We start from the raw sequence: 17,831 nt of genomic DNA on the forward strand, positions 1-17,831 counted from the left end.
AATTCAGACGAGAAAAGAATAGAAGCTTTTGAAATGTTGTGCTACAAAAGAATGCTGAAGATTAGAGGGTAGAGAGCGTAACTAATGTTTTGACCAGAAAAGAAATTTTTGGCATAACCTGACAAAAAGAAACCTTCGGTTGACAGGTCATATTCTGAGACATCAAGGAATCGTCAGTTCAGTATTGGAGGGAAGTGTACGGGAGTGAAAATTGCAGAGGGAACCAAGAGACGAATACAGTAAAGAGGTTCAAATAGATGTAGGTTGTAGCAGGCATTCGAAGATGAAGAGGTTTGCACAGGATACAGTAGCGTGGAGAGCTTGAAACCGGTCTTCGGGCTGAGGACCACAACAACAACAACAATTTCTTTCTCACTACTATGAAGGTATTTTCGCAGTACCAAAAGTCGTTCTTTTGGCAAACCGAATACGTCATTATTACACTATTACTCTGTAGTGAACCACTTATACCAAAATACTCACAAAATATCCAAGAACAGTCTCCGAAATATGGACGTTGGTGTTCGGTTCACCATAATTCTCTACCGAGAGAGCAAGAAATGCACCTACGTAGCCATTTTTAACGATAATTTTGAAAACTTCTATCTACAAGTACGTTATTATAACTATAGCACTGTCAGAGCCCCTGGAAAGCTTTTTGAATAGCATCCATAGCATATTTTGATCTAATTTTCCTCTGTGACTTAGACAAGTAGAAGAGTGTTGAAATCTCAACATTCAAAACATTAGGTTTCAACCGGGTGATGAAGAAAGACTGGCTTTGGAAGAGGATGCAGCGCAGTGTGTCATCACTAAGAAGTGAACGCCATTAAAGAATGGAGTAATTAGCTCGAATGAACGCTTTTGACTCGGTTTCAATAAAACTTGTCCAACACCTCTTCAGGAGCAACGACTTGATGGAGCTACAATAGCAAGAAACTTAACAGGGACAATGAGAAATTCAAAACTGAAAGAGAATATTTAGCATGAACATAACTTTTGTGATTACTCCTACGGAGCGTATTCCAGTTAAACTGAAAAAACGAAAAAGGACTGCTTGTTAATTGAACATATGTAAAAAAACGTCGTTTCTATGACGACATTGTTGTTTTTGCTTCTAGTGGAAACAAACTTCAACGACAGAATAGCTTAATAAAGCATTCTTGAAAGTAGACTTGAAAATTAGTTAAAGCAAGAAAAAAATAATGTACAATGAACTTAGCAAAATAAAATAGTACAAATTAACATGAAGTCTTTAAACAAACACTTGATTTTTTAGGGCAGTTGAAGACAACGGCTAGATGGGCAGGAAAAAGAAGCAAACTCAAAAGCTAATATGGACTGGAGTGTTTTTGGTAAAGCAAATAAGGTTCCTTCCTATACTCACAGAGATATGAAAAAACCGTGACGACGGCCTAATTGGTGGATGCCATCAGAAAACGTGCGCAAGCGACATGGCTACATTTCATTTAGAACCGTAATATATGGAATAGTTCTGAAAAGACGTTTTTCCAGCAGTGAACGTCAAATCACCGTAGTGAATATATAAGGAAATGAAGAGTCATAGTAGAGTCTGTGGAAGTCGTAGATAAAGCAAAACAGTCTACTGTAAGGAGATGTGCATTGAAATGAAGTAACCATAAGACTACGACTGATTTGACACTCACAGTGAGCGTGGACAACTGGCGATTGTTGTTCGCTGTCTGGACTGAAGAATTTGTCAGCTGCTGCAGGAGAACTGCGCTGGTTAAACACAGTAACTGCCAGAAATGATATGAAAGATAATCGTCACAGTCACGTGGTATGAACATATACTTGGCGCGACGTTAAGGGTATAAAAGGAAAACGACCTAGCATTTCAATATATTCCAGGAACATTTGTTAAAATGTATCATAACAATGGCGTTCATAGTAATGACTAGACCGTGTTTACTTCAATCAAAGTTTCCACTGCATCTAAAAACAGTTGCGTCGCGTGAGCCTTATAATCGAATGGTGAATACCGCGTAGAACGTTGAAATGTTGACAAAAGTTGACAAAGTAAGAGGTTACGGAATTTCAGACTAGTTGTGTGACTGGACTGAAAAGTTTCTAGCAAACAGAACACAGCATGTCATTCTCAGCACAGAGAAATCTTCAACTTTGGGCATACCACAATGGATTGTAACAGGACCATTACTTTTCACAATATACAGAAATCACCAAGCGGAAAACATCAGGAGCTTCATAATGGTTCAAATGGCTCTGAGCACTATGGGACTTAACATCTGAGGTCATCAGTCCCCTAGAACTTAGAACTAGTTAAACCTGCACACAGGACAGCAGGAGGACCAATCAATGTATGATTACAGTATAGCAGAACAACCACTGGAAGCAGTCATATTTTTAATATGCCTAGAAATAAGAGTATGGAGCAGTTAAAAGTGGAGTGGTCACATAAAACTAATCACAGGTAAGGCAGATGCAAGACTGAGATTCATGGAAGAAAGCACAAGAACCCACGAAGGAGGTACCGTAGCTTACAAAATCTTCGTTCGACCAATACTTGAATATTGCTCGTCAGTCTGGGATGCTTACCAGTTGCTATTGATAGAGAAAATAGGGAAGATGCAAAGAAGAGCAGCACGTTTCGTTACAGGCCTGTTTAGTAAGCGCGAAAGCGTCACAAAGATCCTCAGCCAACTCCAGCGAAACACGCTGCAAGAATAGCGAACTCCATCACGGGGTGGTTTCCCGTTAAAATTCCGAGAACGTAAGTTCGTAAAAAAGTCAATTAATATATTACTTGCACCTACGTATATCTCGAGAAAAGAATATTAATGTAAAGGTAAAAGTTAGAATTGTGAACAAAGTACTTTCCGCCACACACTGTAACGTCGCCAGCGGAGTGTAGACGTAGATGTTCATGTAGTGACAAATATATCGTTGGAAAAATCCGCAGCATTTACTATTGATTTATATAAATGCCTATGTGGCCTGGACGTATCAGAGAACTGGAAGTACCTGCAGGTCGGGAACTCCGTTGGTGGCGTAGGAAGAGAGGAAGAAGCCGGTGGTCTGCGTGAGCCCGGTGCTGGACATGGGTCCGTCGCGGTTGGTGAGGAACTCGGCGATGGAGTAGTTGGTGAGCACCTCGGTGGACGAGTCGTTGATGTAGAAGCCGACGCCCACGGAGACGTGGTTGTGCAGGTTCTGGCCGACGCCGGGCAGGTCGTGCACCAGGTCGACGCCGACGCTGGCCAGGTGGTCGGCGGGGCCCACGCCGGACAGCAGCAGCAGCTGCGGGGAGCCGATGGCGCCCGCCGACAGCACCACCTCGCGGCGCGCCTGCACCGTGTGCTGCGTGCCGTTCGAGTCCAGGTACTGCACGCCGTACGCCTTCTTGGTCGCGGGGTCGATCAGCACCTTGGTCACGTGCGCGTTGATGCCCACCTCGATGTTGTCGCGGCTCTCCGCCGCCGGCCTCAGGTACGACCTGCAAGTGAGCGCGGGATCAGCTACCGGGCCTGTGCGTCAGAGCACAGCAGGAACGAAGACGTTACAGTTAATGTCTCATTCTATAAAACCATTAATATACGCAAAACTCCTTACAGGAAGGGGTTTCAACAAATAATACAACACAGTTTTTCTCGAACAATTTCGGTAGCAAAAATGCAGTCTTTAGTGAGGGGCATAGTACACTATTCCTGCTTCAGCTCCTACAGTTCCATGGAGTTCCGGTAGATGGCGGCACTGTATGTAGCCTTGAAAATGGCGTCTGTATCGGAGGTGCCTTCCAAGCAGAGAGCTGTCATCGAGTTTCTTTTGACGGAAAACCAGAGCATCGCAAATATCGATAGGCGCTTGTAGAATTTCTACTGAGAACTCGCAGTGAACAAAAGCACGGTGAGTCGGTGGTCGAGACTTCTGTCATCATCGCACCAAGGCCGCGCAAACATGTCCGATCTCCCGCTTGCCGACCGGCTGTGACTCCTCCAGTGTTGTAACGTGCGAACCTCTCATTCGAAGTGATCGACGGATCGCAATCAGACACCTCGCTGGTCAACTGTACGGCTTTGTTGGTAATGCTGCCACTCTCGTCCACCAATTGGGGTCCTCAAAGGTTAGTGCCCGCTTGCTTCCTCGCCACGTAACAGAAGACCGTAAAGAGCAACGAAGGACCATCCGCGCGGATCGTGACAATATATTGTCGAACTTCGTTACGGGAACGAAACATGGTGTCATCACTTCGAACCGGAAGCAAAACGGCTATCCGTGAAGTTACACCACACAACTTCTCCTTCAAAGAAAAATTTCAAAGTTGCACACTCAGCTCGCAAAGTCATGGCGAAGGTGTTCTCGGGGTCTGAAGCGGTTATTCTGTTTGATGACCTCCCTCATGGTGCTACTATCAACTCCGAAGTGTATGATACTATTCTCAGGAGATGGAAGACACGACTTCAGCGTGTTCGTTGTCACAAAATGCAAACGATCTTTATTAACTTCTCCACGACAGTAAATGGCCTCACACAGTCTGACCACCCGAGAGGAGCTCACAAAGTTTCACCGGATTGTTCTTCCTCATCCACCTTACATTTCGAATCCCGCACCTTCCGACTTCCATCTGTTTGGCCCAATGAAGAATGCACTTGGCGGGAAGTAGTGCATAGCCAATGGGGAGGTTATTGAGGCAGCAAGACGGTGGCTCTACGTCGACCAATAGAGTGGTAACATCAGGTATAGAGCCCCTCCCAGTAATGTGGGCATAAGGTCGTCGCATGGAGGGGAGATTATGTTGAAAAATGGGGTGTCGTAGCCAAAAGAATGGGAGATAATATGGTGTATTGGAATCCTGAATGCAATCAATGTGCTTTCAGAAAAAGATGTGTTGCATTACTTACTGATCGCCCCTCGTACAATCTCTTTCCTCATGACGACATTGGTAATCAACTATCAAGTCTTGACCATTAGATAGTTCTTCAAGTACCTTCATATCCTCTTGAACATTTTTGCAGTAGTCGAGCACTGGACTGCCTCTTCAACCTATACACTCCTCATTTTCCGCCATTGTCATATTTTGTATTCCTGAAGGATTCGGGATGTATCTTCTCAGCCTCTCCCTTCTGTTACTCAAGTTGTACCACAAATTAATTGACTTACCGTATCGATACAGAACCTCTTCATTACTCAATCTGTCGAACAGATAAAACCTTCATAACTCTTAAAGTTATTTGATATGCTAAGTGATTTATCTTTTTCAGAAAACTTGTTCCCAGTCTACATTTTACACTCTCATTACATCTGCCTTTTTAAATGACTCATCGCCTTATTTCAGTGCCTCATTTCCTAATTTAGTTCATACAAAACCACTTGATTTAATTCGACTACACTACATTATCCCTCTTTTACTTTTGTTGCTTTTCATCTTATATCTTCTTTTCAGGACATTAATCATTCCGTTAGACATTACTTCAAACTCCTTTCCTGTGTCTGACAGAAACATCGCGTAATCGGCAAACCTTTTATTTCTCCTCTCTGAACTTAACCTCGCTTTCCAAATCCCTCTTTGCATTCCTTTACTGTTTGCTCAGTGTACATATCGAATAACACCTGAAATCTCCTACAACCCCTCTCATTCCATTCTCAACTACTGTATCCTTTTCATGTCCCTCGACTCTTACAACTGCAGTCTGGTTTCTATACAAGTTGTAAATAACCATTCACCCGATGTATTTAATCCGACATAGCTTCAGAATTTCCAATCAATATTGTTAACTGTTTTGCTAAATCTAGGAGTGCTATAAATTTCAGTTTTCCTCTCTGTCACTTAAGACAAGTCGTAGGGTAGCATTACTTTAGTGTCTATACACATCTCCGGAACTAAAACTGATTTTGCCCCATGTCGACGTCTACCAGCCGTTCGTTCTTCTGTATATTATTCGTGTCGGTTTGGTTTAACTCGGTTAGGTAATATCATGAAAGCTCCTACCCATTAGATACCTCATAAAAATTGTGACATTCTCTGTACTGAGTAACAGTAACTAGAATCAGTACGCTGAATAATATTTTCAGCGTGTGTAAAAAGCTACTGCCGTTGTTGGTTTGTACTTTCAGTTAAGATCTTTCAAAGCAGTTGACGATAACAGTTACTTCTGATTCGCGCCGTGTGAGAAGGTTCTCGGTCTTAAACTCAAATCAGCCGGCCGCTGTGGCCGAGCGGTTCTAGGCGCTTCAGTCCGGAACTACGCGGCTGCTAGGGTCGCAGGTTCGAATCCTGCCTCGGGCATGGATGTGTGTGATGTCCTTAGGTTAGTTAGGTTTAAGTAGTTCTAAGTCTAGGGGACTGATGACCTCAGATGCTGAGTCCCATAGTGCTTAGAGCCATTTCTTAAACTCAAAAAATCAATAAATAGGAATCTTGCACACGAAACACGTTGAATGGTTGGGACGAAACGGAGAGCTAGCCTAATCTTGGACTGATTTAATGCTTTGCTTCCCCATGCTTCACGAGAGTGGCCCAACAGTGAGCTGATACTCTGCACCGAGTCCATGAGGACACGGCTGCAGTATGCAAGAAGACATCTACATCTCTCCCTTGACCTGATAAAGAAACTTCTACAAACACAACTGTTGATTACAACGGTGTTGTCCTGTAAGGTTTCATCAAGAAAGCTCACGGCGCTGGAATTGGTGATGGACGCTTGCGTTCGATGTATCTGTGACGTTTGACTCTTAGATCATATTTCACAATCTTATGCACAGCTATCCTGGCTACGTGCAGACTAGCGCAGCGACTTCCACACAGTCTGTCTGCTCTGTTGTCTTACCAGCGTACACTGTCCCTCATATCTCTCCTCGATCTTAACTTTTTTGCCTGAACAACGTGGCAGAAGCACACGTTCACATCAGAGGAAAGTCTTTTCTGTCCATCGTCATCACTCAGCCGCTTTCTCAAAGTCCTATAAAGTACGAACCTGACTGGAATGACACCCTCAATGTAACAGAAAACTGACTAACATCTCTAGCTTCAAGACATAATTAATGACATATCTACAGAAACAACAATAATGTCTACGTTTTCCCCTGTTCAAACTCCCTTCCAACCAGGTATTCCTCATTTTCCAGTGCTCTGATGCGGTTTATCAAAGTTTCTTTCCCTCAGAATTCACTATGTCAGAAAATATCGCTTTTGCACATCCATTTGTAACTTTCATATCACTATTATCATTATTATTATTACCAGTGGCATTAGTAGCAGCAGTAGTAGCGATACTAATAGTCTAAAATGTATTAGTTCTTAGTCAGTACTGTTTATTCACATAGTCTCTACATACATTCAAATAATGTTTATTCTATTGACGCTATTTTATTACTGTTTGTCTTATCAAAATATTAGTTGTTTTTGAGGTGACTATTAAGTAAAAAATACGATAAGTATGTTGGAACACGTGAGGCAATAATGACCCTACGACTTATCTTAGAAAATAGATTAAGGAAAGGCAAACCTACGTTTCTAGCATTTGTAGACTTAGAGAAAGCTTTTGACAATGTTGACTGGAATACTCTCATTCAAATTCTAAAGGTGGCAGGGGTAAAATACAGGGAGCGAAAGGTTATTCACAATTTGTACAAAAATCAGATGGCAGTTATAAGAGTCGAGGGGCATGAAAGGAAAGCAGCGGCTGGGAAGGGAGTGAGACAGGGTTGTAGCCTCTCCCCGATGTTATTCAATCTGTATATTGAGCAAGCAGTAAAGGAAGACAAAAGAAAAATTCGGAGTAGGTATTAAAATCCGTGGAGAAGAAATAAAAACTTTGAGGTTCGCCGATGACATTGTAATTCTGTCAGAGACACCAAACGACTTTGAAGAGCAGTTAAACGGAATGGACAGTGTCTTGAAAGGAGGATATAAGATGAACATCAACAAAATGGTTCAAATGGCTCTGAGCACTATGGGACTCAACTGCTGTGGTCATTAGTCCCCTAGAACTTAGAACTACTTAAACCTAACTAACCTAAGGACATCACACACATCCATGCCCGAGGCAGGATTCGGACCTGCGACCGTAGCAGTCTCACGGTTCCGGACTGCGCGCCTAGAACCGCGAGACCACCGCGGCCGGCAACATCAACAAAATCAACACGAGGATAATGGAATGTAGTCGAATTAAGTCGGGTGATGCTGAGGGAATTAGATTAGGAAATGAGACACTTAAAGTAGTAAAGGAGTTTTGCTATTTGGGGAGAAAAATAATTGATGATGGTAGAAGTAGAGAGGGCATAAAATGTAGACAGGCAATGGCAAGGAAAGCGTTTCTGAAGAAGAGAAATTTGTTAACATCGAGTATAGATTTAAGTGTCAGGGAGTCGTTTGTGAAAGTATTTGTATGGAGTGTAGCCATGTATGGAAGTGAAACATGGACGATAAATAGTTTGGACAAGAAGAGAATAGAAGCTTTCGAAATGTGGTGCTACAGAAGAATGCTAAAGATTAAATGGGTAGATCACATAGGTAATGAGGAGGTATTGAATAGAATTGGGGAGAAGAGGAGTTTGTGGCACAACTTGACTAGAAGAAGGGATCGGTTGGTAGGACATGTTCTGAGGCATCAAGGGATCACCAATTTAGTACTGGAGGGCAGCGTGGAGGGTAAAAATCGTAGAGGGAGACCAAGAGATGAATACACTAAGCAGATTCAGAAGGATGTAGGCTGCAGTAGGTACTAGGAGATGAGGAAGCTTGCACAGGATAGAGTAGCATGGAGAGCTGCATCAAACCAGTCTCAGGACTGAAGACCACAACAACAACAACAACAACAAGTATTGAAGTTGATTAGGTTAAATAAACATATGTGTGTACCTGCTGGGCTCGTGTCGGAGCCCCTGGTAGACCATGGCCTGCGCCCTGTTGATGCCCGTCTGGTTCTGGCCGTTGAGGTCGCCCCTGCGGTAGCCGATGGCCTCCCCGGCGGCGATGACGTACTCGGTGAGCGGCGGCGCGTACGGGAAGTGCTGCACCACCATGGGGCCGCCCGTGCCGTGGAAGCCCTCGTCCACCTCCTCCGGGTTCAGGTTGTGCTCGCCTGCCGGGCACGAACTACATCAGCAACGGCCGCGGAGTACACACGAGAGGTCGTGGAACTAAAGAGCCAGTTGGAACTCCCCAAGAAGCTATGCAGCACCCCGCCTGCAATTGCTACATTACTTCCTGTACGCTGCAAATTTTTCCGTCGCTTAGCGTGCATGTGCTATTGAAAGTGTGCCGGTTTCGTGTCAGTGGCTGTAATGAGCTCATGTAGTGAGTCGTGTTCGTGTTGTTGACGACAGTGACAGTGACAAAGAAGACGGATCGGGAAATCCAGTGTCAGCACATAGCCTATTATTGTGTCTCTTGTGAAATATAATGTTAAACGTTTAGCATGGAGAATTCTCAATCAAATCAATGAGAAGAATTAAGTGAAATTGCTGCCCTATCTCTTACTGCTTCCCTATCTCCACACAAAAGCTGTCTCACTCGAAAGTCGGAGATCGAACATACAGGAGGTGTTTCATTCACTTGAAGTGAAATAAAATGGTATGGGGAAGTCCACAAGTACGAAACAGGAAAGCACTGAATCAATGGAATAATTATATGCATTTTCTGTTTAAAACACAATAGAATGTGAGGTACGCTTTTACAGCATGGGATGACACCAATCCACAATTCTGGATTACTTACGGAAATAATAAGCAACAAGAGGTAAACAATGAAACAAGGAATTAAATGTTCATTCGGCCCCAAGACAGTCCTAACTGGTGAAACGTGGGAAACCATCTTACGAAAATTATGGGAGATTGTTGATGACCATGAGAGATACGAGATTCATACACAAAGGGCAGCAAATTTGGCAAACCTTAACCCCTAAGCATCGGTGAGTGGTGTGTAGTCAATCCCAGAGCAAGCTGATGTGCAAATAAATACAGTGATCGCAGTAGTGCAGTAGTACATACTCCCGTAGCCCAACCTGATTCCTACCGATGTGGTTCTATACACGACTGATTCCGTGGTAATGAAGGCCAGCATGTGTTACGTAAAGTGGTGGCAACTACCACACTAATTGTTACAATGATTTAAGAGCATCATAGTGTAGCAATGCCGAATGGGATCCGCAACAATTGGTGTAAGAGTGAGCTCGAGGAGTGGGTTCCATTGTTTTATTGGGTCAGAAGAGACACAGTGAAGTGCGTATTCTGGAAAAATGTAGTTCTTGTAGACAACACTGTCGGTGGGGCAGCACTAACTACTCCTGTGACTATTTAGTTGGAATGGCGGCTAAGACCCCCTGGCATTCAGGATCGTCATTCTGTGGTGGCACCAGGAGGTCAGCCCCGTGAAGCAAAGGTCTCCGTCTGCGGTAACGTGTCTGCATCTCCGATTTGAACATAATGACTGTTCCTTATTCATTTATGTCACATTGTGACCTTCTTAAACAATTTGTTTAGTGGATGGATCTGTGACTGGAAATTATTATTTCTTTGTGAGGGCTGGGCGACACAGTCGCTGAGGCATGGAAAAGCCTCAGGTTTATGCTACAGTTAAGAGTATAACGCTCGCAAGTGGTATCTTACATCATAAATATTCAAGAAACATTTGGTGTCACGCTGCTTATTTTAAAGTACGTTCTTGCAGTAAAATATTTTATTACATAATTTTACTCCCCACTGTGTGTCATCTCTTTTTTTTTAACTCTACTTCTAATTGTCTACTTTCCGACATAATTGACGACGTAGTTCGTTGAAACCGATAATGTAAACCCTTCTTTTTAAACAAAACAAAATTATGTACTGTGATTATGGCTTCACTACTGTAACGTCAAACAAGCATTTACATTTATAAAATACTTCTATTTTATTGGATGACAGACCAGATAACTGCAATTTAAAAATGTATGACGACCGCAAGTTTTGACTGTAGCCCAAACATACTCATACCACTTATACGGATTGTGTCATATAAGTCCTCTTTTATTCAGTTTCATTTCATTTTTTTATTCTGTTGACTAAAGAAACGATGGCTGTTTTATGTTTGTATTTCAAGTATGTATCATGTTGAGCAGACACTAGGAAATGGCTATACAGGCCAGGCGACTGTGACCGCAAGTCTGAAAAGTGTGGCAATGGGTATGAAAATGAGCCAAATAGTGTGCCTTTCAATTGTTTCCACGTACTTTTTATCTCTTAATGGAGGGTCTTTTCCTTTCTGTTTTCACTTACTCCATTTTCTGCGGCTTGTCTATTCTGAAAGTGGACTTACGAACGATTTCGGATTGTTGTTGGTAGCAGGTACAACCATCCTGAGAATGTGCGACTTTACCTGACTTGAATGGTATCGGTCAGATGCTAAGCCATTCACATGGGCAGGCGCCCACATAAGAAAATGAAAAGTGCCTTGGATTAAACGCAGCTTGATCCTTATAGGGTTCCTTGCCATTTTCGACTCTCTTACTCTTCATGCCACTTTATACTCCGAAAGTTAGCTGTGAGATTAGGAAATTGACGCATGTACAAATATTTAAGTGAGTTATTTTTTTGGGGGGCCATGTCCCCAGCCGTTGGATAAGCGCCTGAGTCACACCGAAACTGTTCAGTTATGAAAAGGACAAAATAAGAGGCTACTACAATCCAACTTATGATAGCCAGTGAACTTCAGAACTCAAATATGTCCTCCCAAAGCACTTCGACGCAACTGTCAAAAGTACTCAATAAAATCGACTTCGATGTTTTCCGATCATTTTGAATATGCTAAACAACGGTGTTCTTTCAACAAGCAGCGTGGCTATGTGGGAGAGTGCTTGCCTCACACACGGGACGCCTGGGTTCGAATCCTGGCGGAATCAAGCTTTCAAACAAGTGTGCATGTTCTAAGAGCATTTACGTGAAGTGTAAAATAAAAAAAAGATAGAAAAAATTAACTTGTAATTTGTTTAATTACACAATCATGATTAACGATCTTCTATAACAGATTGGTAATTGATAATTTTTGTTTATAACGAAAACTGGATTTTTGTGTGCAATAACAAATATTAAAAATAAGAAGACGTGCATTTTTCATAAAATGATAGTTAGAAGTGTTAATTAGCATATATTTGATGAATTTTATATTTAAATGCCGTAAGTATCTGAACTGAACAGAAAAAAAGAAAAAAATATTGACCGAAATGACACTCTATCTAGCGATTACCTGCTTCGTGCGCTTTATGTCCTGTACGCTTCACAGAAACGCTCGTAGAAGCACTTTCGTTCAAAATTTGATTCCATTTGTAATCAAATACCGTCCCCCTCCCCCCGCCGCACCCCCCGCCCAACCCCGCCGCATACTACCACATAGCCACACTGCTAGTAGTCGAAAAATAAGGACCTTATTTTAGCGATTTAAACATCGTTGGAAAACTTCAAAGTCTATTTAATCTAGTTTCTTTCAGAGTTGCATTGAACTACTCTAGAAGAGGTATATTTGAGTTGTGAATTTCACGTACCATAAATACAGAAAATTACAAAAATCCGATTGCCGTATGATCCCGTATTAAGTGCTCTTAGCAGAAGTTGGACAACCACGCACTGTGGCAAATGGGGAAGTACTTGTGTGATTTTGGCTGAATGCATTAAAGAAAAGGAAGCGCCGCGGCAGGAAGCACTCACTCTTGATGAAGTAGGGCAGCACGTCGTCGAAGCCCCAGCCGGAGTTGCCGTTGCTCGCCCACTCGTCGAAGATGGAGCGGTGGCCACGCGTGTACATCATGCCGTTCAGCGACCCGGAGCCGCCCACCGTCTTGCCCCTCGGCCAGCTGCACAGGCCGCCCTGCCCCAGGCAAGCGTTCGCCTGGGCTACCTGAGGACAAAACAGCCACACCGCCTCAGCTCCCACACCTAGCGGCAGCAGTGTGTTTATCACTGTGGTACTGAAGTGGCCCCTAAACCTGAGCACAGGACAAACTAAACTAAACCGTGTGGCGTTGCTGTACTCCGACTTCGCCCCGCTGAACAAACGCTGCTTCCATTCTCCCCTGAAGCATCAACATACAGCATTAGTGAAACACTACCCACCTCCGAAGCCAACGTCCCTAATGTGTAACTACACGATGGCATTCGACTTGGTGATACGCCAGTTTGAATCCTGATGCTAGATGAAAATTTCACTGCCACTATTTGGCCAGCAAAGGGAGGAGACGTGGCTGCTTAAAGTTCTTGACTACCAGACTTAGTACCATTATACTGGATTAAATTCCAAACCTCTCCGCAGTGTTCCATGAAGTCATGTGACTCTGTTAACGGTGTTCCGTACTTCGGAAGAGCCCGGCAGCCCCATTGGTGTCATTCGGAAGGAGTAGACTATATGCCGACACTGGGTTTCACCCTCCCCCTTCTCTCAACATCGTCACACAAAACAAACGCAATACCGTATTATGCACACACCAGTTACACTTTCCTACACTCAGTAAATACACACAAGACACAGTTGTCACATTCCCACAAGGAAGGGGGCCGTCGTGCGCGACAGAAGAAAACTCTTTCCGACTAGGCGGCCCAACCCATTTCTCAGGGTATCTCTACATAGTAAATGTATCTATAGAATGAGCATAGCCTGCTGTGCATGTTCTCAATATGAAACAGGGATAGTCATGTGATTTTAGGACGACGCTACTTGTCTACAATCTGCTGTGACAGCGAAACTTGAATATTACACGTATTCGCCTTGTTTTTTATACGTTCCTGCACGTTTGAGTTTTAGTACCAGCTATGGTGCAGTATTGTAGTTGCTGCACATGTAAGGAGAAGTATGAGTAAGGACGACCTGTTACTTTGCATAAGTATGTACAACAAATGTATAGTTGGATACCTATATGAGCCACTTAATATGTTGAAACACACCGAGGCGCAACATTATGAAGTCCATTGTAGAGATAATTTCTGCGATTTTATGGCCCTTGTTTAGCAGGCAAGTGCTGGATGAATTTACAAGTATGTTCGAGTAAATTATCACGCACTGTATATATATATCATGTGCAGGTAAAATTTATAAATGACAGTTTGATTAATTTCCATCCGATTTATGCAGACTCTCAAACTCTTGTGTGTATCTAAGTATTTCTACATCAGACAGTTTCCTATACAGTGTCACTGCAACGTAATTAATTAGCACAGAAATTCGATAGTATGAATAAGTACAATATGAAACGTAAGAAAATATTGTTGACTGTCAATTCTTTTCCTGTTACCGAAAAAAGGTAAATAAAGTGGAATCAGGGCTACGATACTGTGGCGAGAAAACATAATACCATTGCTCTTCACCTCTTTAAGCCAACTTCAGTTCATGGTATTTTATTGTTAAAATGTCTGTAAAACGCGTATACAAAGTTTCACGGCACTTCTGAATGTGAGCTTGTGAGCTATCTGTAGTGGCGAAGTAATAATACTCAAAGTACGCAAGGCGTTATACGGGACGCTGTCCCAAACTCACGTGACTTGAGCTGCAGGAGATGTTGTGACGGAATTCTCGTTCTGCGCATCCTAATGCTCACTCCATACATATTTATACTCTATGGGTATCCCAGCCAACCATGGCATATGGATTTACTTTTTTTTATTAAAACACTCCTTTCTTCCAGCCATTAATGTCGGCTTTTAAAACCGGAGGTGACATTCTTCTTTCAAGGAGCTCATGCTCGCGAAGAAGTTTATTCCGGTAGTACTAATGTAGATCGGTGCACCTAAGTAACAAACTCGTCATGGACCTATCTATCCTTCTAAAAACAAAAAATCGTCTGTTTTTCATGTGATTGTGAAATGGAAACGCGAGGAAACAACCACAGCTAAACTAAGACAAATCAGGTTTGATGTAATGACGCACAAGAACCATTGTGCAATGCAGGGGGTACTTGTAATAAATCCCATGAAATCACCTTAATGAATCGTTCGTGAGTTCCAAAGTGTTGCCAACATTCCAACTAGGACAACGACTGGGCACAACGAGTTAAAAAGAATGTTGATACCATGGTCGAGCAGCTCCTCCTAAGCCAGATATTTCTGCAGTCAGAGTTAAATGACGATTGAGGTGGTGTAAAGAGCGACGCAATCGGACAGTGGATGACAGAAAACGTGTAATGTGGAGTGATGAATCACGCTATACCGGTGGAAATCCGATGGAAGGGTTTCGGTCTGGCGAATAGCTGGAGAACGTTCTCCTTCACCACGTCAAGTGTCGACAGTGAAATACAGAGAACGTGGTATTACCATATGGGTGTGTTTTCGTGGCTTTTGTATGGTCCTCGTATTGCTGTTAAGAAAAAGACAAATGCGGAAGGATCTGAATGCATTTTATAGCATCGTTTACTGCCTACAGATATGACGCAGTTCGGATAAATGATTGTTCGTATCAGCATGACAATACACCTTGTCATAAATCAGCATTTGTGAGGCAATGGTTTGCGCACAGTAACATTCCTGAAATGGACTGTCCTCACAAGAGACCCTATTTGAACCGGATGGAACACCTGTGGGATGAGTTGGAAAGTCGACTCCGTTCGAGACCTCAGCATCGAACGTCACTATTCCTCTGGTTTGGGCTCTTGAGGAAGAATCGGTTGCCATTCCTACACAGACATTCAGACATCTCATGGAAAGTGTACCCAGCACATTTCAAGCTGTCATAAAGGAGAAGAATGGTCACACACTATACTGACGACTAGTAAGTGTCTCGACATTTTTAATCACATAATGTAAGTATGAAGAGTGTTTTTTGAAGTACTGTATGTAGTGATAGCATTCACGTAACGTCCAGTTTGTTCTGCATTGATGCAGATGACCTGAACATCTGAATTTGACCAGAATTGATAGACTAAATGACATAATAAGATTAGTTGTATATTATATTTTGCAGTTCCTAAGAACCAAAAAATTCATGACAAAAGTTAATTTTTTCGAGTTGATAGATGTCTAAGGTAAAGTACACTCGTATAGTATGAATGGCTGAGAGACAAAGAAGGGTTGGTGTAGCTGCCTGACATCGAAAGGTATTTTCCATCCTTCGCAGCGATGGGCACCTTTCCTTCACGAAATGTCAGTATTATGTGCTGTTGTGTTAAGTGCAGTTGACTGTAATCGATGTGTGTCTAGTGTGACGTCATGTGGCGCCGGCGCACAGCCTACTCCTCCCTAACAGCACCAACGGGTCCACCGAGCTTAACGTCCCCGTGCAACAGTGTTGCATGCCCCCATTTCATGAGAAATTTGAAAATTAATCCAGAACACTGGCACAAAAAATGGTGATCAGGGCCATCACCTCTCATGTATCCCCGCCCCCAATCCTCGCTGTGAAGGCAAAGGGAAAGTTGTCAACAGCGCGCGGCCTACCCCGATGGTCACCCATCCAAACAGTGGCCATGTCCGGCGGTACTCAACATCCACCATCTTACGAGGCGTGTTTTTTAAGTAAGTACCGTTTTGAAATTAAAAAAGACGTGCTAAGATATCTTAATAATTTTATTTTTAGATGAAAGCCTGTACCTTAATCTACGCACTGACACCATTACCGTCTGATTCTTCCTTGTTTACGTTGTGTACTGAATGTTAAAGATGCCTCCGATAATCGTGAATCCCGCCGACTGTGAAGTACGGTCTGTTATAAGATTTCTTAGTGCTAAAGGCCTAAAAGCGATCGATATTCATCGTTAGATCTGTGCAATTTACGGAGAAAACATTATGAGTGATGGAATGGTAAAAAAAGTGGGTGAGAGCATTTAAAGATGGCCACATAAATGTGCATGATGAACAACGGAGTGGGCGTCCTTCGGTCGTTAATGAAAGTTTGGTGCAGGAAGTGGACAATAAGGTAAGAGAAATCAGACGCTTTACGATTTCCTCCTTGCGGGATGGCTTTCCTAATGTTTCTCGTAGTGTTTCGTATGGCACTGTGGCCGAGCACTTGAATTACCAAAAATTGTGCGCACGTTGGGTACCGAAAATGTTGACGGATGTGAGCAAAACCAAACGTTCAGACAGTGCATTGACTTTCCTTGAGCGGTTCCACAACGACGGTGATGATTTGTTAAGCCAAATTGTTAGGGGCGATGAAAGATGGGTGGCCTACGTCACATCAGAATCACAAATAGCTCTGAGCACTATGGGACTCAACGTCTGAGGTCATCAGCCCCCTAGAACTTAGAACTACTTAAACCTAACTAACCTAAGTACATCACATACATCCATGCCCGAGGCAGGATTCGAACCTGCGACATTGCTGGCCTGCTTACCGTGGTGTAGTTCCAGTCGACGACGGTGCCGACGCCGGACATGGCGTAGGTGGGTATCTCGGTGATGGTGGGCTCCTCGGGCCCGGCCTCGAGCAGCAGCACCGTGCTGGCCGCGTCCTCGCTCAGCCTGGCGGCGAGCGCGCTGCCCGCCGGCCCGGCGCCCACCACCACGTAGTCGTACGCCGGCACGCCGCTGTCGCCGGCGCCGGCCTGCAGCGAGGAGGCGTCGTGGCCGGCGCGCCGGCACGCGTCCGAGATGTCGCAGCGCGCCTGCAGCAGCGCCTGCAGCGCCGTCATGAACGCCACGAACGAGCTGCCACACGCCTCGCCGATCAGCGGCGCATCGTAGAACGAGCACGAGCTGCACGTCACCGCCGACATTGCTGGCCTGCGCAAGGTGTCAGTGCCAGTGGCGTCGACAAACAGCTGAAACCGCTGAAATTTAACACAGCTCGAGGGCCGGAAGGAATCCCTGTCGGATTCTCTACCGAATATGCGGCTAACTTTCAATTATTGTACTATCGAGACATTGGAGAAGAACTAGTACTCTTTAGCGTAAATGAT

At 43.7% G+C, this 17,831-nt stretch overlaps 1 protein-coding gene across 1 annotated transcript in view; it reads right to left on the bottom strand.

Annotated features, from left to right (window-relative positions):
- Positions 1 to 17,831, bottom strand: part of LOC126259985 (glucose dehydrogenase [FAD, quinone]-like) — a 33,638-nt gene that overhangs the window by 8,134 nt on the left and 7,673 nt on the right. The window contains exons 2-5 of the mRNA XM_049957117.1: positions 17,268 to 17,655; positions 12,658 to 12,847; positions 8,840 to 9,062; positions 3,004 to 3,475 (exon numbers count right to left, since the gene is read on the bottom strand). Coding sequence (XP_049813074.1) covers positions 3,004 to 3,475; positions 8,840 to 9,062; positions 12,658 to 12,847; positions 17,268 to 17,648 — 1,266 coding nt within the window. The 5' untranslated portion in view covers positions 17,649 to 17,655. The remainder of the gene's footprint in view (positions 1 to 3,003; positions 3,476 to 8,839; positions 9,063 to 12,657; positions 12,848 to 17,267; positions 17,656 to 17,831) is intronic.

Source organism: Schistocerca nitens, chromosome 5, assembly GCF_023898315.1.
Source record: "Schistocerca nitens isolate TAMUIC-IGC-003100 chromosome 5, iqSchNite1.1, whole genome shotgun sequence".
NCBI lineage: Eukaryota > Metazoa > Arthropoda > Insecta > Orthoptera > Acrididae > Schistocerca > Schistocerca nitens.